Here is a 26,059-nt window from a genome sequence, read left to right on the forward strand (position 1 = left end):
GATCCCTTCTTTTCTTTCTTCATATATTTCTAGACGACATCCGCCTGTCGAGAAAGTCTCGGAAGATAAGAAGGATATCAGGATAAGGAATGGCATAGTGGAAGCAGAATTTCAGTGCCTATGATGCGCTAAATCAGAATAAAGTATGCATAGCCGTAGAAACTAGGAAACAAATTATGCAAACTGACAAAAATCATGCAAATGGGGTCCTTTTGCATATTACGCACTGGTTACAGAATTCAATTTAGAGAGGAATTAAATTGAAAGAGGAATTGGGATTACCTGAGTGCAGAATTCTACCCAGTGCCTGGCAGGAGATAAGAGGTAGCTTATCTTAGAAATGGGGACCATTAACCGTCATGTTGTAATTAATTCTCTGTATTGCAGTCAGCAATAAACACTATACATTTGTCATTAGACTTACAGATTCATTTACATAGGTATATTAACTTTTGAGAAATAATTTATATATTTATGCCACCCACACTTGCGCGCAGACATATATTTACATATGCACACGTGCAGAAAGTGAGACCAGAAACTGTTGCATTTTTAAAATCAGCCACCCTTTCTATCCGTTTCTGTACAGAAAATTCCAGTCTTCTGTACCAAGGCCTCCTTCGGCAATCACGCTCCATTCAAAACGCTCTGAAAAGTAGAAGTGACATCAAACATTGCTTCTCGGTGCTGCAAAATATCAAACGACTCTCATTCAGCTCCAGTGACACAGAATGCAATCTGACGCCTTTTTAAAAAAATAAAAATAGGAGTTTGGATACTACACGTTTCTCAAGAGTTACACTGACTATACAAGTAAATCCTCTTTCATGCAGCACTGCAATGTAAGCTACCTGAAACATACAAGTATTCCCTGGCTTACAAAGAATACAAACCACCGTTAATTTAAATAGCTTTGGAAAGAAAACCTTTTCAAGCCCAATTACGTGCACTGGTGGATTCAGCGTTTGGTGCATATTACATCCAATCGCTCCTCTTGCAGCTGCTACGGTTGACCTCCTTGGAGTAAAGCTACTCTCCAAAGGAGAAAGCCCCCAACTCTTGCACAGCCACAGACCTTCCAGTGCAGACTTACTTATTCTACTAAGAGTGTCTTCTCTTTTACTTTTTGCCAGGGAAATCTTCCTCGATTTTCTGTTCTAACCTTGAGTTGCATGTTTAATTCTTCTAGGACTTAAAAATGCCTTTTCCCTGCCAGGGTTCCTTGTTAGATGAAGCATAAGAGCGGCAGGCTCTGCGCAAAAAGCATAACAGCTATTAGGTTTCAAAAGCTGCTTCCTATTGGGCGGCAGAACGTAGCTAGAACTTCGCTACATCAGCATTTTCACATGACGCTCTGGAAATTGCTAGTACATAAAAATATTGATTGAAAAAAGAGAGAGAGAGAGAGAGTTCTAATAATATACTGATGCTACCCTAATCAAAAGATACTTGATATGTTCAAAGAGCCTATATAGTATATATCAGTGTTTCTCAACCTTGGCAACTTTAAGATGTGTGGACTTCAACTCCCAGAATTCCCCAGCCAGCTTTCCTGATTAATATACTCTGTAGATACCAGTGTTTCTCAGCCGTGGCAACTTTAAGAAGCATGGACTTCAACTCCCAGAATCTTAAAATTGCCAAGGAAAAGATCAGGAAGCTTTGCTGGCTGGGGGATTCTGGGAATTGAAGTCCAAGCATCTTAAAGTTGCCAAGGTTGAGAAACACTGGTATCTACAGAATATATTAATCAGGAAAAGAACCAGGGGGTCCAAAAAGTCAAGTTGACACCCACAACTGCACAACCAAAGCCCCACCCCTTTTTTGCGAGCAACCCTTGGATCTCCTGGTGGCCTCTGATCCGAGGTCCAACCAGGCATGAAATTGCCTAGCTTCTTAGCTCAGGCATGGTCTGTTACCACCTCAGTTATCAGACACAAGAGAATTATTAAATGCCTTCTCCAGACTGAATCGTAACAAAGAGAGGGAGCAAATATAAATACCTGGTAGCAACAATGCATCCCATTTTCTGCAGCTTCAGGATCATGAAATGAAAAGCATCTATTCAATGCAAAGCAAAGCTTTTAATCTCCTTCTAAAGCTAATTTGGATTAGCCGTGACTCTAGTTGCGTGTTGAAATTCTGGACAGGAGAACCTACTTAACTTACGGATGCTCAACTTTATAAATGGAAGTAAATCGTATGCAAGGAAAATCTTAGACAGGCGCACATCTCTCTAGCTGTGGGAGTGTAAAAAAAAAAGTCACAGTGACAACCCACAAAGCCCCACCCCTTTTCACAGTGTGATGGTGCGTATTAGAAATCTGTGAGGCTTCAACTTCACAGCCACAGCCAACACCTTGCCTTTTTAAAACCCTTCCCTGTGGGCCCCCTTGTTATTCCACCACAAAAACAGTGGCTTGACTTTTGCTTCCCAAGAAAAACAACAAAATGGATTTTTGGGGGGTGGGTGGTAAATTAAGGAAGTCTAGGGTTACATAGAAGGGAGGGCTGAAGCTCCTGTTGATGATTTCTATGGTTTTTGTAAAAACAAAATAAATCCAATCAGCCTGAAGTTTACCCTCTTTCAGGACAAGCCCTCATGGTTATGGAGGTCTGCGAGGTGTGGTCAAAGAAGTCAAGATGGCAACCAGGTGGTGCAGTGGAAGCTCTGCTTGTTTTCATGTGTGATGCACAAAAGAGCCATCCTGGCTTTTTTTGACCACTCCCTGCAGACACCTCTGCTCATGGTGGATCTGAATGCAATGTAAACAAGATACTGCATCCCATGGAGGTACCTTCGAGCTATCATCTTCCATACAAAGTGACACGTGAGGTCATGAAAAATGTCACCGAATGCCAGACAAGTATGATTGCAATCCAATGGCTTTAAGCAAAGTTTTGTGCAAAGAACTGGTTTTGTAATTTAACAGCTGGATAGTTACAGCATGCCTAGAAATGCAGGGAAAGTTATTTTAAACTTACAAGAGAACTAAGATTAAGCATCTACAAAGTTCCTTCAGCACCCATGTGATCAAAGCATCAGCTGTTTAAGATCCATTTTTGGCTCACTGCAGATTAAGAATCATCCCCAAATGTGAGACACAGCCAATATCTTCAAGCACAGGGGAAGAGAGGGCCCTGTTGCTGAAATGTCGTTTTTCTGGGAAGACAAGGGCGATGCATGGAAAACCCAGCTCAGTCACAGGGATAATCGTCAGCAATCCCTAATGAGGCACCATGCAATCACCGTAGTCATCTGATTGAAGAAACTCAAAGTTAATTGAAATCAATTGTCCTGTCCTGACAGCAGATGTTTTAAGTAGTTCAAAATATCAAAGCAAGCACTTTGAAAGAGTTACAACAAATTCTACATTCACTTTTCAACCTCTGCCATTTCCAAGTGAGGCATTACAATAGTAACTTTAAACAAAACAAAACTTCTCTTGTCATTTGCACTTTATGGAAAAAACACTGGATACCCACAGACGCATAGGCATGCGCACACACGTACAGATGTCAGTGCAGCAACTGGCTTAGAAATGAACTGTTCCAGGATTTCAGAGAGGAATATTTGTTTTCACCTGCAACTGAATTCAAAAGTCTCATTATCTGCTTTCAACTTTAGCATAAATACTAGAATCTTACAATTCACAACAAGCTGCTACGGATGAAAGCTGAAAGAATATCCCCAGTGAAAATATAAAAAGATGACCATAGGATTTCCTTCAGGGGCGAATCTTATTTAACTGAAGCTTAAAATTTTCTTGGGCTTTGTGACCCTTTAAAATGCAAAATTCCCAAGGGTAGCGATGTATAAAGTACAAAGTTACCTGAAAAAGAAATAGGGCTTGCATTGCCTTTGAATCTTAAAAATATTTACTGGCAGGAAATCTACTTCGAACCAACATTCAACCACTAACTTGCTTATTAAATGAATACAGATAGTCCTCACTTAATGGCCATTTGTTTAGTGACAGTCCAGACTTACTACGATGCTGAAAAAACCAACGTACAACCGGTACTCAAACTTATGACCATCACAGTGTCCCCGTGGTCACGTGATCACGATTTGAGCACTTGGCAACTGGTTCACATTTGACCAACGCAGCATCCTGTGGTCACATGATCGCCATTTTTGACCTTCCCAGCCGGCTTCTAGCAAGCAAAAGCAGTGGGGAACTGCGCAATTTGCTTAATGACCATGTGGTTTGCTTAACAACTGTGGTGATTCACTTAATGACTGCCACGAAAAAGGTTGTAAAATCGGGTCAGATTTGCTTAATGACCACTTTGCTTAGCAACCAAAATGCCGGTCCCAATTGTGGTCATTAAGCGAGGACTATCTGTAGCAAAAAACTTAAGGAATATGAAGAGCTTTTGAAAGGATCAGTGAAAGATTTCTCTTTCCACCGCTCTTTGAAATATTCAAGTTGCTTCACATGCGTTATTTGAGCAATACATGCAATCTCACCATAAAATAGCTCCTTGCTGCCACCCAGATATTTGAGGAAGTGGAGTTATTCCTTCTTTACACTAGACCAGTATTTTTCAAACTCGGCAACAACTTTAAGATGTGTGGACTTCAACTCCCAGAATTCCCCAGCCAGTTGCCGAGTTTGAAAAACACTGCATTAGACTTTGGATCGTGATCCCGTTTCCTATTTTTACCAATAATTTATCTCTTCCTTGATTTTAAGTCTAAGTACTGCATATGAAGCCCTGAATGTTAGCAAATGACACTAAATTTTCCCTTTAACAAAAAGTAAGCAGCGCGTCTATTTCAAGGCATTTTGACGCGAGCTGCCCCAAAAGGCAACAGCTTAGACCGAAAGACAAAGTCTATGCTATTTGTGCTGTATGAAATCTGCAGTCTGTTCATATATTTCTAGACCTTAAAAAAGCACCTTATTTTGAGAAATCTTGAGAATGCATTTCTAACTCAGGGAAACTGGGAGGGGTGGGGGGGGGACAATCCAGAGGTAGGGCTGATTATAACCCCATGCCCTGTGATCTTGGAGGGCTGGATTGCCCCCACCCCCATTCTAGCCAGATCATATATTTCCCTGTGAATGTCAGTCCAGATATACCACTCTCAGTGGTAAATAATAGCTACGAAATGAAGAGAATACGCTTGAATGACATATAGATTATGTCATTTAGGGAGACACAATTTTAATGCTCTGCTCCAGGATAGGCTTGTCTGAATCCAGAGTTCATCAGCAAAGGAAACACAGCAAGACGTCCACAGGCTTACTGCTGCTTCCCAAGATCCGGGTTTATCAGGCAATACTAATTGTCAGGTTAGAGTTTAATTGTACAATTATTGAGTCGCGTGTTTGAGAAAGGAGCAGGGGCTGACGAGGGACGCCTAGAAAGCACAGGCAAAGCAGGAAGCCGAGTGCTTCAGACGCACGGTGAAAGAATAACTCTGCTTTTTAGGAAAGGGTTTTTATTTACAAGCACAAGCTTGTTTCGTGACAGCATAGATAAAAATGTTACAGCTGTTATGTTGGCAGCGTGGTTTTGAGCTATAAAGCAAGGGGAGCAACTAACGGAGTCTTTGTGCATTCTGTTTGGTTAGAGAAGAGGCAATGCTATTCTCAACTCCTATTACAATTCATCAAGGTTTTAAAGAGATCTGCTCCAAATCCAGGGGCACCCTCAGGAGGGGTCAAAAAAGTCAACATGGAGGCAGCTGCCATGTAACTGAAGCAGATCACACAGTCCATGCTGACTTTTTAACCCCCCATTGACCTCCTTGCCCCAACCACATGTCCCATCAACCCCAGACAGCATGGGAATCCAGTTCAGATCTTCAAAAGGATTTTAAGCTCCGGAGATCAGGGGAAAGACCTAGAGACATTAACATCTTGAGAGGGGGAGTGGAGAATCCTCTGATTCTGCCCTTTGGATATTATAATATTTCAGTTTGTAATATTTCACTGCTGCAAGATCTATCAGAAAGAAAGCAAGTCAAGTCAAGTCATAGGCTATTCTCTAAAATAACGTTGAAAATATGCAAGGCTTTAAAAAAGTCTACAACAGTAAAACTTAAAAAGGGTCCCCTTTTCAGGGGAGACGGGTGGTGATAATAAATTTGAAAAATAAATAAAATAAACATTTAAAACCCTCTTAAGTACAGAAGCGAATAACGGTCCGTTTTCTTCTATATACGCATGTGGTGAATGGATGCTGTTCCTCCAGATACTTCAAGATCATCCCCAGAGACATTCATTCTTATTTAACCAGTCAGACTGAAATCCATTAGACAAAAAGAGTGGTCACCCAGTTTCACCATCTAATGACAACTGTACACTATGGGCTTAAGCGAGCTTGCTAAGTGCTCTTGCATCGCAGGGCTGTCTGCAGGGTACGGCCTAAAAAGTCAAGATGGCGGCCACAATGTTTTTTACAGTCGCACAGACAAAACAGGCAGAACTTCAAGTGCAACTAATCATGTACGTATCTGTCAGCAGTGTCCACATGGGAGGTCAAAATCTGCAGGATGGTGGGCCCAGCATTGCAATTGGACCCCCACCCCTTTGCTGTGCATTGTGTGCGCATTGCATGCATGTACAAAAGGGGTGGGGCTTCAGTCATGATGCCCTACCCACCATCTTGCAGATTTTGAATCTCCCCCTATGCTGATATCCCAGAAAGGAAGCAATGAGGAATGTATCATTAGAAACATATAACAACAACAGCAACAAACTGCGACGATACCTTTAATATTATTAAACAACACCTGCCTATCCCAAGTCCTTGGGAAGGACTTGATAGGTGGACAAAAATGCCACATCCAGTCTAAATATCTGGCTGACTGTGCGACCAACCATAATAATAATAATACGCTTTTGAGGCACCAGAAGCAAGTAAGGCAGTTGCCCATTTAAGCAAAAATGCTTATAAGTAGATAATTAGCTGGACAAAATATACACAGCTCTGCTCCGTAAGATGGAGGACAGGCATCTCGATCTCAGGTTGGGTTTTCAGAAAATGATGGAGAGAAGAAAGGCACAAAGGCAGATGGGGGTTTCAAGAGGTGACTTCTAGATCCTATAGACATACTTCAGAGGAATGAGTCCCTTGATTAGGAGCTTTTTAAAAACTAAAATCTGAACATAAAGCTCTCAGAACAATGCACAACTTTACTCACCGACTTTACTTTCAGAACACCAATAATCAGGCAGCTGCAGGTACTTCAATAAACTTCAGGTACCTGGGCCTTCCAAGGGCCATCCCAAATTACTGGTTGGTTGGGCTGAAGATTTTTAATTTAGGGGAGAAGGGGAATAAAAGGGACTTGCCCATAATTTATAAAAAGGATACGGGGTGTGGAGAAATCTTAGAACCTGGTTATCCAAGGAAGTTGAGTGGTGGGTGATTCAGGAGAGAGAAAAAGAAGCACAAATCTGTTTATTGGGCTTTAAAAGGGCTTTAAAAAGATATCAGATAAATTCATGGGGAAGGAATGCCTACAGTCATGATGCTCTCTGAAGCATTAAGCATTCAACCACTAGGTACACGCGGACAATCCAGTGGGGTCAGGTAAGAGTGCCTAATCCTCTGCAGAACTCTGCAAGAGTTAGACATTTAGTTTTGCTTATTTTATTTTATTTTAATTCTATGCCACTCCCCCAGACCATCACTTTGATGAAGAACCTGATTTTTAGAAATATCTCTCTTGGGAAAAGCAACGTCAGGGAGGATGGAGCACATGAAAGTAACTTCGCTCTTCAAGTGAGATGGGCGGTGATGAAATTCAAAATATAAATAAATATAACTTCATCCTCCTTGGGTTTTAGTTACATTCGGTTTCAGGATGCCTCAGGAGCATTCCCATGTTTGCAACCTCCACTCAAAGGGACATTCAGCATTCATTCAACATATCCACCAGCACTGAGCTGCTGTGAAGCATCCTCTTCCAGGGAGGCCCATGGGTAAAAAAATACACAGACACAGACACACACACATACATATACATACATACACAGTGTATACACACACACACACACACACACACACACCTCATCTTTCCTCAGAGGAAAAGAACAATAACTTCAACCCGTTCAGCTTTAAATCTCATGCCAGCTACCCACAAGATTTGCTGCCTGGCTTGGAATGGTGAAAATATGCAAGACTTAATCAAGCCTTTCACCATGGGCAATAAAACAGGCAGAGGGTAACATACAACACTTTTCAGCACAAGTAGTGGTTGTTTGTCCTATAATTGTTAACTGAGTATTTGCTTGCAATAATTTACTGTTTAGTCCAGGAAGTGTTTCACAATGCTAAAAATCTCACCCCACTTCCAAAGCTTGCATCAAGTTCTATTTTCCAGGTATGGGTCTTTGCTTTATCTAAATTCCAGCACAGCATGTAAAAAATTGCTCCTTTTTGACTATCAGCATCAAAAATTCAAATTGCCTTGAAGCAGTTGCAATAATACATAGAAGCACAATCCAATGTGTCCATTTCAATGCAGCCAAACTAGTTCCTTATCAAACAGAAAGCATTAACATGCATTGTTTGCAGTATAAGGCTGTTGCCTTGTTTTAAATAAATCCTCGGCTCAGTGCAGAATCAATACAACATGTTGTTTTATCCTGCTAGAAAGGGAACTAACAGCTCTAAGCTACCGTCTTGCTTTCTGTGATTCTCCCCCCCTCAAAGAAACTATCTGGTTTGATTAAATATCTTTGTGTATCTTTGTGCTCTGCTGACAGGGGTCTTCTCTCCCCACCCCCACCCCTCCAAAATGGCATCAAAGCAATCAAAATGGTAATGCTTAGCATGAATGGGCCACCAGCCCCTCCTCCCCCCCACCCCCCATTAAAACTCTGCAGACTTTTCTCCATGTTAGGAAGAAACCAACACCCCTTTGTCACAAAATGGAAGCTTCCACTACAAACTGAGAGCGCTGGCAAATTCTGGGCGAGGATCAATCAGGGTTGCGGGGTTGGGGGGCGGGGAGGGGAAGAGTGAAATACTGAGATTTCTCAGCCCGGGAAAGCGTGCACCCAAACACTTCCGCATGCTTTCCAGCCACCGTGGAGGACCGAATACAGGCACACGCCGTACAATAATATAAAACGGGGACCAGACCGTTGATCATGGAAAACACACAACCCAGAACGATTCTCCTTTCCTCCCTTCCCTTCCCTTCCCCTGGCCTCTCCCCTCCCCCAACCCTTGGGAAGGCGAGCCTGCCGCGAAGTCCATCCCCGGATTCTATTTCATTTTTCTCGCCCGGCTCGGAAGGGAAAAAAGGACAGGGCGCTGTTCCAAGTTTTGGTGCTGAAACGTCTGCAGCATTCCGAAGGAATCGCGGCATCGATTCCGCCAGAGGACGGGGAGGGCGGGCGGAGGGGCCGGCCTGGGCAGGAGGGGCGCCCCGGGGAAAGTTCGCCTGTCGAGCGGGGGCGGGGGAGGCATAATCCGGCAGATCGCGGGCTCCTCGGCTAAGCCGCCGCTGTCGCTTTCTGCGCGGCCAAGCTCGAGAGGGGCGGGGGCGGGGGCGGGAGGGAAGGGGCTGGGGAGTGCGGCGGGGCGCGCGCGGGGGGCGGGCGGGGCGCGCGCGCCCCCCTTCCGAGCCCCCGAGCCGCCGGCGGAGCGTTCCAGGGCATCTGTTCGTGGTGCTGAAGCGAAGCCCGCCGAGCTCCGGGCCCCTCCGCGGATGCTGCAACTCAGCCCCGCCAACCACCAACTTTCTTTTCAGCTGGGAAAGCCACGACCGGCGGGGGAGGGGGGGAGGTAGCAGCCTCCGAGCCAGTAATTGCATGGCAGGCACATCAGGGTCGTTCGCCGCAATAGCAGGAGACATGCTGACAAAGATCACACACGCGCGCGCATCACACACACACGCACACACGCACACGCACACAGAGGCGGGCAGGCTTGCACACAAAGAAAGTTTGTTTGAAGAAGGGTGGGGAAGAGCAGACCCGGTCTGCTTTGGCAGCGCTTCACTTTCCTGCTCAGATTTGCCTAACTAGGTGGAACCAAAGAGGGGGAGGGGAGCCAGTAAAAGCCCCCCCTCCCCGCACGAAGGCGACTCGAAAGCCAATGCATCAGATCAAGGGGAAGAAAGAAAAAGCGGCAAGTGGATGGATGGTCGGTTGGGGCGGGAGAGAGAAATATACACACCACGTACGAACAAAATAAACATTTCCGACCAAATCCGGATCTGCAGACGTTCCAAGGGGACTGGTCTCAGCCTCCTTATTCCCAGCTCTGAGTTATTCCACGTCGAAAGGAAGTGAATACAAACTAATCCAAGACCCAACAATTTTCCATATTCCTAAAACATGTCGACCAACTCAAAATGGACGCCTGAGTGTGTTAGTGTGTGTGTGTGTGTGTGTGTGTGCGTGCGCGCATGAGAGAGAGCGAGAGTGTTAAAAAAAGAAAAAAACGTTCCAGCCACGGCATCACTCTTTTTCTCTACTATGATTATTAATATAAAGGAATTTCAAGGCAAGCACAGAGAAATAAATCCTGATCTTTAAAGCCATTTCTCACTCTAGGCAACCTTTAGTTAAACACACACACAAACCAAGGAACAGAAACAAAAAACAAAAAATAAAAACCGAGTGTTTTATCCACATAGAGGTATTTCTCAGCTAACAAACGCGGACTCTTCAGATGTTTTAAGAGTGTGCTATTAAAAGAAGAAGAAAAGGAAGAAAAGAAGGAAGCCAAAAGAGAACAGAAGGACGCTCAGCCAGAGAAACACAACTGAATGGATTTGTTCTTACTTGTTTTTCATTAAGAGCTGCTATTCTCGATTGCCTCTCTTGGATTTGTTTCTTAAGATCCCCGTTCTGTAAAAAGGGCAATAAAATGCAGATTAAAAACCAAGCGCAAACTAAAGCTAGTTAAAAGTAAACTTGCGTCTAGGAATGGCTCCACGCGAAAGCGCGAGGAAAATCATGCACAATGAGGAGGGAGGGGGGGAGTCGAGATAGAGAAGGAGATAAAGTAACAAAAGATCAGCCCGGACTTCCGAGGTGAGCTCCCGGGGATAAAGTTTCTCCTCCTGAGGTCGGAGCACTTATTGCAGCCCAGCTAAAGCCCCGTGGAAGCCGGGCTCTTCTTTTAATTAAAAAATACAGCCGCCTGCATTTACCTGTGGATTTTGCTTCATCTGTGCAACTAGTTTCTGTTTAAAGGGGGGAAAAGCACCCCGAAAAAGAATGAATTAAAAGTCTTAGAGGTGTAATGGGTTTTTTTAAACGTGCGTGTGTATATGTGCGTGTGTGTGTGTGTGTGTGTGTATGTGGAGGACGGGGAGGGAGGGGTGTGGAACAAAGAGGCAAGTAAACACAGCGAGTCAGTTTCAAGCAAAGCTCATAAATATTCAAGTCTCGTCCTAATCTCTCCCAACACACACTCACAGACGTACGTCCACACACACACGCACGTACGAGGATGCACCGCAAGGGCGACTCCGGACCGAAGCCCCGCAGACTCCCACGCCGAAAGTCAGCCAAACAATCCGTAAAAGAACTTCGCCGAAGTGCTCCGGGCGGCGAGTCGGAGTCGCGAGACGGGGCGGGGGGCGCTCCCCGCCCCGCCAGGCCTCTCCCTCCGGGCGAGCAGGACTCTGCCCCCTCCGCCGCCGCCGCCGCCGCCCCCTCCGCCGCCGCCCCCGATCGACTCAACCTGCGGCGGGGAGCCGGAGCTGCCCGGCCCGAGCCCGGGGCCGCCTTCCCGCGCCCCGACCGGGGTGCTGCCGGCCGCGGCTGGCTCGCCCGCCCCCGCGTTTACCTGCTGGCGGCCCTGGATTTCCACTTTTAACGCCTCCTGCAAGGCGGGCGCCTCCATCCTCGCAACTTGCCGGGCACTTTCGGGTCCTCCCCCTCTCGCCGCCTGGGGAAGTTTGGGGAGGGCGCTGGGTGCCCCGCTCCCCCTCCCCCGGGGCCGGCTCAGCCCCGCGCTCGGACGCCTCCCTCCCCCCCGAAAGCGCCGGGCGCGCGCCCTCCCCGGGAAGGAACCGTTTGCCCAGCCGAGGAAGGCGACCCCGACCATGGGGAGGCTCGGGACTCGGCAGCCGAGCAAGTTCTTTGCCTCTTGGCGAGGGGCACAGACAAATCACTCACTTTCCGCCGAACTGGGGGGGCGCGAGCCCCGGCCCCCCCCGGCGCCGCCACCCCCTGGCCGGGGATCCCCCCGGGCCTCGCGGCGGCCCCCTCCTGCGCCCGGGCCCCCGGTGGCCCGCCCCGCGCGGCTCGGAGCCCCAGCAGAGTTTTAAAAACGGCAGGGACTATATTTCCTCCGAGTGCGCGCCTTGATTTCACTTTGCCTCGGGAAAAGTTGTGCCACGGCTCTCAATGCTAATTCGGAGTTGCCCGGATGGAGCCAGGCGGGGGGGGGGAGGAAGAGGAGGAGGAGGAGGAAGAGAGAGGGAGAGAGAATGAGAGGGAGAGAGGGAGAGAGGGAACGTGTGCGAAGGAAAAGGCTGGAGCATGCGCGCTGGGCGGCCTCGGGGAAGCCGGCGCCGGAGAACAACGGAGCGCCGGAGAAGCGGCGGCGGCGGTGGCGCGGGGCTTGGGCAGGGCGCGGGGCAGGGCGCGGGGCCGGGCGAGCGGGCAGCCCGGGCAGGCGCTGCGGCTTAGTGGGATGCTTCGCGGGCCGTCGGGAGCAGGGCGCTGAGATGCCTCTTGGAAGCCCAAGAAGCGGCGGCGGCGGCGGCGGCGGCGAGAGCCTGTTCTTGCGGGCGCCCATCCTCGGCACGCAGGGAGCCCTCAGAGCGGAACCAGCCGCGGTCTGTGGGACGGCCGTCGCGGGCCAGAAAGAGTCCGGAGGGCCCCTTGCACCCAAGAGGGGGCAGGGCTTTCAACGCAAGGCCGAGGTTGCCATCTTGACTCTTTTGACCCTCCCCCCCTGCAGACGCTGCAGTCTTGCTGGCCACTCGTCAGTCAGTCGATGCACCGAGTTTCCCCGCAGGACCCAGAAGTCCTCTGCGCTCTCTGGCTCTGGACAGGTTGCCATAAGGCCTGGAATCTGGCCTTCAGCTCCCCAGATTGCCGAAGTCAACCCTTCCAGGGCTTCTGGTGGTGGTGGTGGCTGCTGTGTAAAGGCATGCTGTTGGGCCTTTGTCAAAGCCCACCCAGAGGACGGCCCCTCTGCTCCAGAGACCTGGGGCAGCTGTACAGGAAGACTTGATCTCAAGTGCTGGAGAAGATGTGTGATCTGGAGCTCTTAGCGATTTTAGGTAGCCGAAGGGCCTTGGGCCGGGAGCTGGCCCTTTCCCAGAGGGTGGGAGTTCCCAGTGTGGCAGCTTGGTGTCAGTTAGCAACATGGAGGCCCAGGGTTGCCCTCCCTTGGCCTTGGCATCTTTGCCTCCCTCCTTTCTCTTCCCCTTTGCACATAACTCAGCTTGTGCAGGTCATCACTCAGGTGACCAGGAAGTGAAAAAGGTGTTGCCTGTAGAGTTTAGGGCAGTGCTTCTCAGCCTCTTTAAGATGTGTGGACTTCAACTCCCAGAATTCCCCAGCCAGCACCACTTAAGGTTGCACATCTTAAAGTTGCGGAGGTTGAGAAACACTGGTTTAGGGTCTGGGTGATGCAAAGAGACATCTCTGGCCTGTTGGTTCTCTTATCTGCTGTATGTGTGTGGCAGAGCAAACTCTCGGCTTAGACCGGGGCTCGGCAGCCCCCAGAGGTAATACGCTGGATCCTGCATCTCCAGTCTTGAATTTCTTTCTGCAGTCAGAGGCTCTGTTCACACAACAGGCTTAACTGGGTGACAGTTGTAGCAGTTCATTTTGACCTTGCTTCATTTTTTAGAGAGTTTTTCAGTTGGGTGTGAACATAAAATGTTGGGTTCCTTTATGGTTGAAAGTATTGTGCAAAGCCAGAAAACTGGCAAACTCAGTTCCTCAAGTTAAAGCGGGTTGTGTGAATACAGTCACTGTGTTACTTTAGCTTTGGGGCGTTATTATACACCCAGGTTCATATTTAAAGTTAATTATATATTAATGTGTTTAGCATCATTTGTCCTCTGTTCCTGTCTATCTATTTTTCCTACGCAGATGCCCATGATGATGACGATGATGACGATGACAACAATTAGAGAAAGAAGGGTCAATGAGAAAGAACTTCAAAAAAAGGGACACATAAAGACCTTCAAATAGAGATTGTGCCAATGTGGAAAAGAAAATTCACAGTGGTGCCAGTGGTGGTTGGTGCCATCCCGAAAGATCTGGAGAAGCACTTGGAGAGAATGAGAATGGTCCAAATTTCAACTCATCGGTTACAAAAAGTTGCATTACTTGGAACAGCACATATATTAATTACAGTGGTATCTTTAGCTATCCTAGATCCTTGGGAAGAATCCGATAGTCAAAAGTACCAAATCCAATCAGAACTTAGGTAGATTGTGTAAGTAGCAGCAACCATAACAAAAATAATACTCCAGTGGAAGAGAATAACAATAATATTCTTTAAAAAAATTAGACACGGATTAGAAATAGAGGAATATCAATGACATTAGAATATAGAACAATGCAAAATAGATGCATTACAATCCTAGGCAGGTTGGGTATTTCTGCTTTCCATCTTGAGTAGATAAAGAAAAGCAGTCTCCAAAACAGTCCTGAATTATTAGCCAAACTAGCATTTAGCTCACTGTCCTGTATAGAAGACTTCAAATGTCATTTAATTCTAAAAAGTGTTATAGTGCGCTTTTCAGGAGATAAGCTCTCATAGCATTACAAGTTAATAATGCGCAACAGATAAACAAACCCTACAAATAATTGGCACTACACAAATAATTGAAATTATTAATTAGATACATTAATATATTAATTAGAGCCAGTTTGGCCTAGTGTTTAAGGTGCTGGGCTAGAAACCAGTCGGTGAGTTCTAGTCCCGCCTTAGGCCTGAAAGCCAGCTGGGTGACTTTGGGCCAGTCCCTCTCTCTCAGTCCAGCCCACCTCACAGGGTTGCTGTTGTGGGGAAAAGGGGAGGAGAAAGGAGTATTAGGTATGTTCCCCGCCTTGAGATATTTATAAAAATAATAATAGAAAAATAAATAAATAAATAAAATTCAAGGAATACACCCTGTCAAAGGCCAGAGTTATTGGAGAAGACCCGATGCTTGGAAAAATGGAAGCCAACTGAAATAAAACCCAAAAGAAAACAAGGTGGTTAGATAGCATCACTTTGATAACATAAGCAGGAGCTTGCAGGAAATCACAGAAGCAGTTTCTGATATATTCCTCTCACAATAACGTCCATTGGGTCAGAAAAAGTGGGAGCATTTGCAGCAGGAGTCAGAAAGGTCAAGGTGGTGGTTGCAAACACGCAATTGAAGCCCTGCCCCTCTTGCCATGTATGAGGTGGAAGGGGTGGGGCTTTTGCAATCACGGCCACCATCTTGGTTTTTCTGACTTTCCCTGAAGACACTGTTGGGTAACCTCCAGTTTTTAGGACTTGGACCAGTTACTTGTTCTCAGCCTGCTTAGGCAATGAGGAGGAAAATTTTGCAGTCTGCTGTACGTTATGCTCCTTAGTGCATTAGAGAACAAAAATATAAAAAAATAGGACCAGATAAGTGACAATTATTTCTTATATTGAAAGGCCCAGCCCAGATTCTTATTCAAATAACTCTAAGAAATAGAATACCGAAGCAATTCTATATCTACATACTTTGTGGTACAAGCTGAACCCCGTGTAATGTAGTAGCTAGTGGCGCTGACTTTCTCCTGAAAAGACTCTATTTTGGAAATAAAAAGTCTGAATTACCTCAAATATTTTTACTTTTTTTTCTTTTTGGTAAATGAATGACTAAAACTTCCAAAATGAACAGCAACAGAAATATAACAAATAAATGAGAAAAAGAGCACGTGTGTGTGAAAAAACTTTGGCAAAGCTTACCAGTCTGAGGAGATTTATATTAATATCCTCCGATCTGATAAGAAAAGCCTTATTATGCGTACAGTAATGTGATTCTGCACAGCAGCTGTGAATGTATGCAAAGATTTGGCTTCTCTTCTACAATAAGCAGTATCTTTATATCTGTTCCATTAATCCTCAGTCATGTATGAATGGACTATTAGTTGTAACTTGTCAATAGTTAAGATTATTAGATTTTACAGTACACTTTATATTCTTCATTCACTGCAATACAGCATCTAATTTTAGATTTCAGTTATAATTAATTTTATAGATTCTCCCCTCCCCCCCATCTTAGCTAGTTTTAACCTTTAGTTTTAATCTTAGTCTTAAATAGAGTGCTATGCTGCACGTGGCATTTTATTTATGCAGTACTTAAGTATAATATTTCTCTTATCACTGGATCTTGTTATACCTTGTTTCAAGCTAGTCATTGATCAAATAAAGTTCCCCCTCTCTTTCATACTCATTTTAAACTGGAGGAAAGCTTAAGTCAAAGTACAAAGAATATCTAACATCTAAATTATGAATGGTGGAATTTTCAAGACGGATTGACAGCTGAAGGGGCCATTGGGTATTTTTCTTTGACAGAGCATCCTGAAATCTGAGGGTACCCTTAAACTATCTCACGAGCAGGGACATCTGCGGTGTGTCTGTGTGTGACAAAAGTCAAGTTGGTGGCCACAGCCATGTGATTGCAGACATCTTGACTTTTTTGACCCCACCAACCCACCCACAGATGCCCCTGCTCATATGGGTACAAAAGATAGTTCAACTGAGGAAGGAAAGCTGATGCCATCTCTTAAGCACCGAGATACTCTAGATCAGTGTTTCTCAACCTTGGTGACTTGAAGACGTGTGGACTTCAACTCCCAGAATTCCCTAGCCAGCATGCTCATTTGGGAATTCTGGGAGGTGAAGTCCACACATCTTGAAGAGGTCAAGGTTGAGAAACACTGATATAGGTATCCAAATTAATTTGATGTGAACTAGGGGCAGTTGTAAAGGTAAAGGTTTCCCTTGACGTTAAGTCCAGTCGTGTCCAACTCTAGGGGGCGGTGCTCATCTCCGTTTCAAAGCCGAAGAGCCGGCGTTTGTCCGTAGACACTTCCGTGGTCATGTGGCCGGCAGGACTACACGGAACACCGTTATCTGCCCGCCGAAGCGGTACCTATTATTCTACTCAGATTTGTATGTTTTTGACTGCTAGGTGGGCAGGAGCTGGGACTAGCAACGGGCGCTCATCCCGTCACACGGATTCAAACTGCCAACCTTTCGATCGGCAAGCTCAGCAGCTCAGCGGTTTAACCCGCAGCGCCACCACGTCCCTTAGGGGCAGTTGTAAGGTAAAGATAAAATCTCCTTTCAATCAAGGTTGACTCCTAGTGACTACTACTGTGTTTTCTCAGCCATAGTAGAGAAGAGTTTTGCAACTATTTCTTCTGGGATGGCTTTTGACTTCCAATCTAGCCTACAGCCCTGGGATTTCCTGAGCAGGTCCAACCCACGTCGCTTTTGGAGATCCATCATCGTCAACTATGCAATGATGATGTTTCAGCAAAGTCAAGTCTTGGTTCCTGGTGATTCTGTAGAAACCTCCATGGTGTTTTCTTGGCAGCAGCAAAGAAAACATTTGCTGTTGCCTTCTCTTGGATGGTGTTGACTTCAAAACTATCCTCCAGCCCTGGGTTTTAGAGTCCTAGAATGGTGGAGTTGGAAGAGACCATGAGGATCATCCAGTCCAACCTCTGAAGTGTGCTGCAAATCCAATTAAACCATGCTTGAAAGGTGGCTGTCCACCTAAAAACCTACAGAAGAATTCACAATCTCCATGGGTAGATATTCCACTGCTGCACAGATCTTTGGGATCTGTCCAAATGCTGACCAGGTCCAACCCTGCATAGGTTTTTGAGAACGCCATACCTGCTTCAATCCAAGACTATATATGGCTTCCTTCCCTGTTCCTGGATTCTACAATTGCCAAAATGATAATTGTAGGAAGTTCCTTTCACAGCCTATTTGGGTTTCTTGCAGATTTCTTGTTGGACCCATTTTTCCATCTGACTGAGAGATTTGCTAAGACTCAAGTGTGTGGGCATATGTTAACAAGCTTATTATAGGAAAGGACTTGTTTGTGCTGTATTAATTAGAGAAATGCATTTATTTGCCTATTTATAACATGGTTTCTTATATGTTTTTTGTTATTAAAGGACCCCAAGGCAAAGACCAATTAAAAAAATTAAACCAATTTACAAGTTCTGAAATGTCAAACAGCAAAATTAAAAGAGAAAAAAATGTTTAAAAAAATAGAAGGAAGCTAATATATCTGAAAGCTTGAAAACCTCCCAGCAGAAAAATGAGTCAAACAAGTCTTCTTAAAATTAATTTAGGAAGTAAAAGTAAATCTCTAATTTAGTAATTTAGGAAATAAAAGAGTAAATCTCTGAATTCAACTCCTGATAACTTCTCAGGATATCTATGCTGTTTTCCTAGAAATAAATGGAAGAAGATTACCATTGCCTTATTCCAGATTTTTTTTTTACCAGTCTAGCCTACAAAGGTGGGTTTTCCTGTTGGTCCAGGTGCTAACAAATCCAACCCTGATTAGCTTTTTGAGCCCCAGCCAAGGTTGGCTAAATGATTCTGCAGGGCTAGTCTAAATGCTCTAAATATAGACAGAAATCTATATTTCATGTATTTATTTTCAAGTGTGTATCCCACCATATATATCCCCTCACTGAGCTAATACTGCCCATTAAGCAGGAGAAAATGCACGATAGCAATAATAGTAATGCTTTACAATCTCTTATAACATTAGACTAATTTATAATAAAACCGTGTAATTTTCACCGTGTTATAATGACATTCCCATTCATTTTACTAGTAGTGATGATGTGCAATGAAGTTTGATTAACAAGCACAATATCCATATCTCTGAAATGTAAATGTAATAATGTGTATTTTTAACATCATATTAACATTCCTCCAAGTAAGTGTTTGATTCTGTTTGATTTATTTTTATGTGCTGTGCATCATGTCATGGATAGCACCAAATTTTCCTTGGATTACAACAGGGGGGAATGACCCCTCATCCTGACATTATACCATCCCACAAGGGGGTAAACGAGACCAGGTTTTTCTGCAGAAGATTCCTGGTTTCTGAAAATGATGGTGAGACAGTTGGTGATCATACCTAGGATTTGTACAGAAAGGGAACTGGTTTGGGATATCTCAGTTGTATGGCTTTCTTGCTCTATATTAACGCAAAGTGGTTCATCAGATGTATACAGGTAGTCTTCACTTAATGACCGTTCGTTTAATTACGGTCCAAAGTTATGACAGCCTCAGAAAAAGTGCTTTATGACCTGTTTATAAATGTCACAAAACGTCACACCACCCCTGCAGTCACATGATCGCAATTCGGACATTGACAGCCGGCTTGCATTTATGACCAGTTTCAGCACCCTGTGGTTACATGATCGTGATTTGTGACCTTTTTTGCCAGTTTCGGGCAAAAAACATTCATTGGGGAAGCTGAATTTGCTTAACGACCCATGAGTCACTTAACAACCGTTGTAAAATAGTCCTAAAATTGGATCCAGTCACATGGTGACTCGCTTAACAACTGCACTGCTTAACAACCAGTTTTCCAGTCCGTTGTTGTTGTTAAGTGAGGGCTACCTGTATCCTGTTTCCTCCAGGACCTTGCATGGAGACCCTGTCTTCATTTTATCCCAGCAGCAACCCTGCGGGGTAGGTTGGGCTGAATGAGAGCATCCAGTAAGTGGATTAAGAGTGGATTTGAACCTGGATCTCCCTGGTTCTCGTCTACCACTACCACGGTGGTGTTCTTGTCCCTTTCTGAAAAAAAGCCACTTGCTTTTCCTCAGCCCTCAAACTAGTTTTGTTTTCTGCCTTTGCTCCTACTTTACTTTCACTTGACCAGGGAGGCAGCTGCTCAGCCCTGCTTGGGTCTTTTGATTGTATTTTACTTCAGCCCTTTGGAAAGTTGCTCAGGATTTCTGCCAAGTCACCCTGCCCACAGGGAGAAAGGCTTTGGAAAGTCAGAGGGCATGAATGAAAAGAGAGGGAAATGGCATGCCGAATGCCAACACTGGTGCCATCATGGGGCACTCAATTAAGAAAAATGAGACCGAAGCATAGCACAGGTCATGAGTCTGAATGGGCGCTATATTTTTCCCCTGTCAAGAGTGACCCTGGGTAACTGATTGATATTCCATTGTGTCTGTTCCTGAAAAATAAACGATGGTCACTTTCTTTCCCTCCGGGCACACGTGTGCGCACGCATGCACACACACATGCATACCAGCCAGCAAATATGGAATTTGTTGGGGTCCTCATGCATTATTAATTCACTAAATGGCAACAACTAGCTGACCTGGGTGGATTTTGAAAAAGCAACGTTAATTACTTAAGGATAGACCTGATTACTATTTGGATGGCAGTCCACAGGGAAAAATCAGGAATGTAGGTTAGACTGGAAAAGAAAAAGATCCAGGAAGAAGGCCATCGCTGTACTGTTGCCAAGAAACCCATGTGGCTGTTCCCACAAACACAAGAAGTCAGATCCAACTTGTGGAAAATTCACTTGGCTACATTTTTTGGTCTTCCCAAATGTCTGATAACCTGCATCTTGGCTGTTCTTGCCCTTGCCCTTGTTCTTATTATTTGCATTTTACTTTTACATCCAAAGCAATTTACTTTTAGAGCAGGCTGTGGCACCTCCAAAGAGGTGGGACGAAGATGGGATTCGTGGCTTCTCAATTTAGAGGTCTCTGTTGAGGTCACATCCTGGTTCTTCCAGTCAGATCCTCTTCCTGGCCCTGCTCTGGGCTATTGATTCTGATTCTCTGTAGCTTCGATTGCATCATCACAGCCACCATCTTGACTGTTTTGACCACACCTTGCGGATACCTCTGATTGCTTGTTGAAATCTTGAGTAAATTGGGGAAAGAAAATACCGATGAAAATGGCTTTTTATCATTAAAGTGTAATTTCACAAGTTCTTGACACAGTTCCTCACTTTGGACTCTAGTTTTGGCTACAATGACCTCAGCAGGGGCAAAACGAAAGTTCTCTACCTCTGTTTTTAAGTGTGAAAGAGTAAGAAGCATTGTTGTTTCCGTGTGAGCCCTGGTTTTGAATGTGTCTCCAGATCAGGAGCATCTATAGCAGGGCAAGGAAGAGCAAGTGACATCACATGTATCATGTTGTCATCACCAAACTACAAAACTTACATCCCTCATGGACATAACATCATCCTGGCTGTGTTCCTGATTGCAAGGAAACAAACCCAGATTAGTAACTCTAGTAATTGTAGAAAGGACAGACTCTTCTGCACGGTAAGTAGGGGTTAATTCTATGGAAATTAAAAATGATGTCATGATCCAGTGACACCTTATATGCAGACCCAGAAGAACTATTTTTCTCTGAAGTAGGTAGCTGGAGGGTCCCAAGAAGTGAGGAATGACACATATTCCTTGGTTCCCAGGACTCTTTTCAAATATTTCGTTACTGGAATTCTCATGTTATCCTGGAATGATCTATCACATGCAAACTGATGTTCCAATTCTTAGCTAGCAGTAGTGTATTAGTTGTTTTAACTACAAATTAGTAGTTGTTTTACAATTGTTGTAATATGTAGGGATGTGAGTGTGTGTGAAGATGGTGGCCTTGACTGTATGCTCAAAGCCCTACCCTTTTTTTACATGGATCACCTGTAAAATATGTTTTTGCTTATAGAACCGCTGTGATGGTCCATTCAGACCTGCATGTTTTCACTTGATGTTCTAATGAAGTCATGGTTCTGAGTAAATGGTCATCTCCATCATGTGAAGCTATAAAATATGTGATCATAGTATTCTACCAGTCTAAAACTCCTCCCATTAGGTTTTACGTTATTTTTCATTTCCTTTTTACTGATTGATTGATTAATGATATACCATCTATTCTTAGTGACCACATAGCTGGACTTTCTTCAGGATGATTTATTCCTAAACCTGGCCTTCAGTCTTCTAATGATAAGGATAGACATGGCCTTTAAATTTTCTACTGCACATTCATGGAATGAGAACAAGGTCTAAATCTATAGGCAAGGTCTGATTGTCCGTCCTTCCTTCCTAGCTTAGTTCATAACACAAACCACATTATGACAACAATAAATAGCTTTAGAATTAGAGAAAATAAGCCAGAAAAATAAAGGTTTTGCCTTCACTTCTTTGCTAAAATGAGATTTGTCACCTGGGACTCCATAGGTATGTACCAATTCCAGAAGTCCTTTGTCTCACTATTTCAAAGAGCCCAAGACACAAACTACTTGGGTCTCTAGATCTCCTGGACCTTGGTGGCTTTCTATTCCAACCAACCACCTAGGAGACACTGCTTGTCATTAAAAATCATCATCATCGTCGTCCAACATGGAGCAATGAGTATATGGTACTCCTTCAGGTTTGAAGAAGACACGCTGTTGTGGGGTTCATCTGTGGACAGGGAGGTGGCTCTGCAGTCCCAGTCTGGAAGCACTGGTTTAGCACAATGAGGGCACTGGAAGTCCATTGTTGTAGTAACCGTGAGTGTTATCCTGTGATACCACTCACAGTTTTCTATCAGTTTTTGGCCATGCCTGTCTTCAAAGGTGGTGGAGGCTTCATAGCACGGGGCTTGCCAGCGGGTTCCATCAGCAGCCGCCGCTTCTAGTTTCCTTGGCTGGATGTCACAGCGGCGTAGGGTTTCCTTCACAGCGTCTTTGTAGCACGTGCATGGACAACCTCAAGGTCTCTTCTCAGTCTCCAGCACACCAAAGAGCAACTGGCGAGGCATATGGTGATCATCCATTCTGATGACGTGTCCTACCCACCACATCTGGGCTCTGATAATCGGGGACTCAATGCTGGTGGAATTTGTGCAATCCAAGACCTCTAGGTTGGAAACATGGTCTTGCCAATGAATGCCAAGGAGGGAGCAAAGAGCGCACATGTGACATTTCCCCAATCGTTTGATGTGCCTTCAGTACAGTGTCCAGGACTCACATCCCTACAGGTGAGAACCACAGTTCTGTAGGCTTTCAGCTTTGTGGAGATGCAGATGTTGTGTTGGTGGAGCATTGTATTATGCAGCTGCCCCAGAGCCTGGCTGGCCCTGCTGATCCTGGAGTCAATTTCTTTGTCCAAAGACCCATCGCTCAAGATGATCATCATCAAATATGGAGCAATGAGTACTTTGCTTTCAAGTAATGTCAACTTCAGATCTGGGAAGGGGAAGTTTTGACAAGTGAAATCCATTTAATGTATGAGGCTATCTTTTCTTTTCCCTCTCCATGTCCCACTCTCATTTCTCCATGTGTGCACACCCAAGGAGGCAGCTGAGCATCCCACAGATGCAACATTGAGGAGACATAGGACCTGCAAGCACCAGGTTCCTTGAAGTGTAGCCTTTGCATATCCAAACGGTGTTCCCCCCGCCTGATGCTCCCTCTGCTTTGAAAGGGCGCAAGCTCGTCTGCTGCAATTCTGGACCAATTAACTAACAGAGATACAGTTTATGGTTAGTTGGTTAGTTCAGGAAGTATATTCTGCAAGGAAAGGTTACTGTCCACAGCACAGTTGATTCAGAGCAGGCACTAAAACTGTTAAGATATTGGTTAGTGCATAAAAAATGTTTTTTAATTTATAACTCCCTAGGGTAAGCTGGACAGATTCTTCCAGAACATGTAATTAAAGGTCACATTGTTGCTTGCAAGCTAAAAATATGCACGCATAAAGTACATTGGTCTAAATCTCATTCAGCTAGGCTTTTCTGGGTATAGAATTTGAGTAGCTTAACATAGATTTTGGATTTTTTTCCCCTTGATTAGATTTTTTAAAAAAAATGCTGCAGAGCATTTTGTTACTCCAATCCAATACCATCATGCAAACATATCAGAAAAAGAAAATCAAACATGGATCTGAACGTGGATGCCTTTCCTAAAAACTATACCAATCTCATTGGCACAGGCATTAATCTCTCTTTGGGTATCTAACGTCATTCCATACTTTTGCAGTTAATCCCATCTAAATCCACAGTTAGACGAAGTGCTAGACAGATACGCGCATTTTATCGTTAAGATTATAAATCACCCCCACCCCCGGACTCTGAATAATTTCAGTGCAATTATTCAGAGTCCATAAAATAGCAATGTATGAAGTCCTGAATTCTGTCTGTTTCTAAAAAGATTTGAACACTCTTAAAAGGAGTCTGCCAGCATCTTTTCCAGCTAACAACTTGATTAAAAGGCAGAAGCTGTGGCTCATGAAAGTTTATGCCTTTTAATACAGTTTGTTAATTAAAAATGCAGGTAGTCCTCGCTTAACAACCATTTGTTTAGTGACTGTTTGGACTTATGACAGTGCTGAAAAAAATAACTTAAGACTGGTCCTCACACTTATGACCATCACAGTGTCCCCACAGTCATGTGATCACGATTTGGGCACTTGGCAACCGGTTTGCATTTATGGCTGTTGCAGCATCCTGTGGTCACATGATCACCATTTTCGACCTTCCCGGTTGGCTTCCGGCAAGCGAAATAAATGGGGAACCGTGTGATTCACTTAATGACCACGTGGTTCACTTAACACCTGCGGTGATTTGCCTAACGACTGCTACAAAAAAGGTTGTAAAATCGGGTCACATTCACTTAACAACCGCTTCACTTAGCAATCAAAATTCCGGCCCCAGTTGTGATTGTTAAGCAAGGACTACCTTCAGATTGTTTGGCCACGTGGACTAACATGGTTCTTTTCCTGCCATCTCTACATCAAAGTATTTTGCTCCTTCAGTCCCATTGACCTCAGTCTCTATAAAGGGTGCCAGGAATAAAAGAGAAATGACTCTAAAGCTGTTTCTACTATGTAAAAATCTGTATTTGCCAGACTGTATTTGTCAATTTCTCCTTCTCTGCCACCATTTCCTATCTTCTCCTCAATGGACATTTTCTCCTGCCATCAAATTTAGAAGCCACTCTTCTGCCAGAGAAGACGCACTTTGATGTGCACGAATGTACGAGTGATTAATTCATAGAAGCACAGAAGCATAGAAGCATTGGAAGGGACCCTGGAAGTCTTCTAGTCCAGCCCCTGCCCAAGTCCAAGGCAGGAGTCCTCATACCATCTAGGACAATTTGTTGTCCCATCTTTCCTGAAAACCTCCAGTGACGGAGCACCCACAACTCTGGGAGGCCAGCTGTTCCGCTGCTTAAGAGTTCTCACGGTCGGGAAATCCCTCCTTAGAGGAATTCCAAAGAAGCTTGCTTTTATTTCGGCAAGATGAACAAGTAACTGCTGCAAATTCTGCCTGACGTGCAGCAGAAGAGGCGGCTTCATAATGAAGTCCCCAAACACAAGGAATATTTTGAAGCAATACGGATTTGCCAGACAAGACGACCAACCCCGCACCCTGCGGGACTGTCTTGTTCCCCTCAGGGGCGTCTGCAAAGGGAGTTGAAGGAAAAAAATAAAGATGGCGGCTGTGAACATGCCACCAAGGCCCCGCCCCCTTTTCTATGTGCAGTGTGACAGGTGTAAAGAGGAGTGGGACTTCGATCACACAGCTGCCATCTTGATTTTTTTGACCTCACTGGTATGTTCTGTGAGGAGTTCTGCTATGAGAATAACTTGTGCATATCTGACTGAACAAAACCATCGGGCAACTTTGGCTTGAGGTAAATTATCAACCAACGTTATTGTTGAACAGGTCATGTTGATACGGGAGGGGAAAAACTCCCTTATCAACATGAAATGAGGCATTTGCCACCTGGGAGCTTTATGAAAAGAATCCATCAGTTGCACAAAGAACTCCACAAGCGACTCTAGTGGGTTTCGAAAAAGATGGTATCTGCCATGTAATTTCCAGGCAGGTTCAGCACACCTGAGAAACCCTCTACAACATTTGTGCTGAATGGAGTCCTTGGGTGGAAAGTCTATTGAACGGAGAAGTTAGGAAACAGTTACTAAAAATAAAATCCCTTTCTAACCCAAGTCAGCCTGAGCTTCAGATAGTTTTTATTTACAGAGATTTCCAGTCTGATTTTTGAAGAGGCTATTTATTGACTTGTAGGTTCCTTTTCTTTTAATTATTGTTTTCGGGCTTTTGACTTACATAC

At 44.6% G+C, this 26,059-nt stretch overlaps 2 protein-coding genes across 2 annotated transcripts in view; one reads left to right on the forward strand and one right to left on the reverse strand.

The window, feature by feature from the left end:
- PHF21B (PHD finger protein 21B) overlaps nt 1–11,149 on the reverse strand; it is a 190,945-nt gene extending 179,796 nt beyond the window's left edge. Inside the window, exons 1-2 of the mRNA XM_063308355.1 lie at nt 11,132–11,149; nt 10,761–10,826 (exon numbers count right to left, since the gene is read on the reverse strand). Coding sequence (XP_063164425.1) covers nt 10,761–10,826; nt 11,132–11,149 — 84 coding nt within the window. The remainder of the gene's footprint in view (nt 1–10,760; nt 10,827–11,131) is intronic.
- Nucleotides 1–26,059, forward strand: part of PRR5 (proline rich 5) — a 544,979-nt gene that overhangs the window by 305,280 nt on the left and 213,640 nt on the right. The gene's annotated exons all lie outside the window — the stretch shown is intronic.

The sequence above is a fragment of the Candoia aspera genome, chromosome 7, assembly GCF_035149785.1.
Source record: "Candoia aspera isolate rCanAsp1 chromosome 7, rCanAsp1.hap2, whole genome shotgun sequence".
Taxonomy (NCBI): domain Eukaryota; kingdom Metazoa; phylum Chordata; class Lepidosauria; order Squamata; family Boidae; genus Candoia; species Candoia aspera.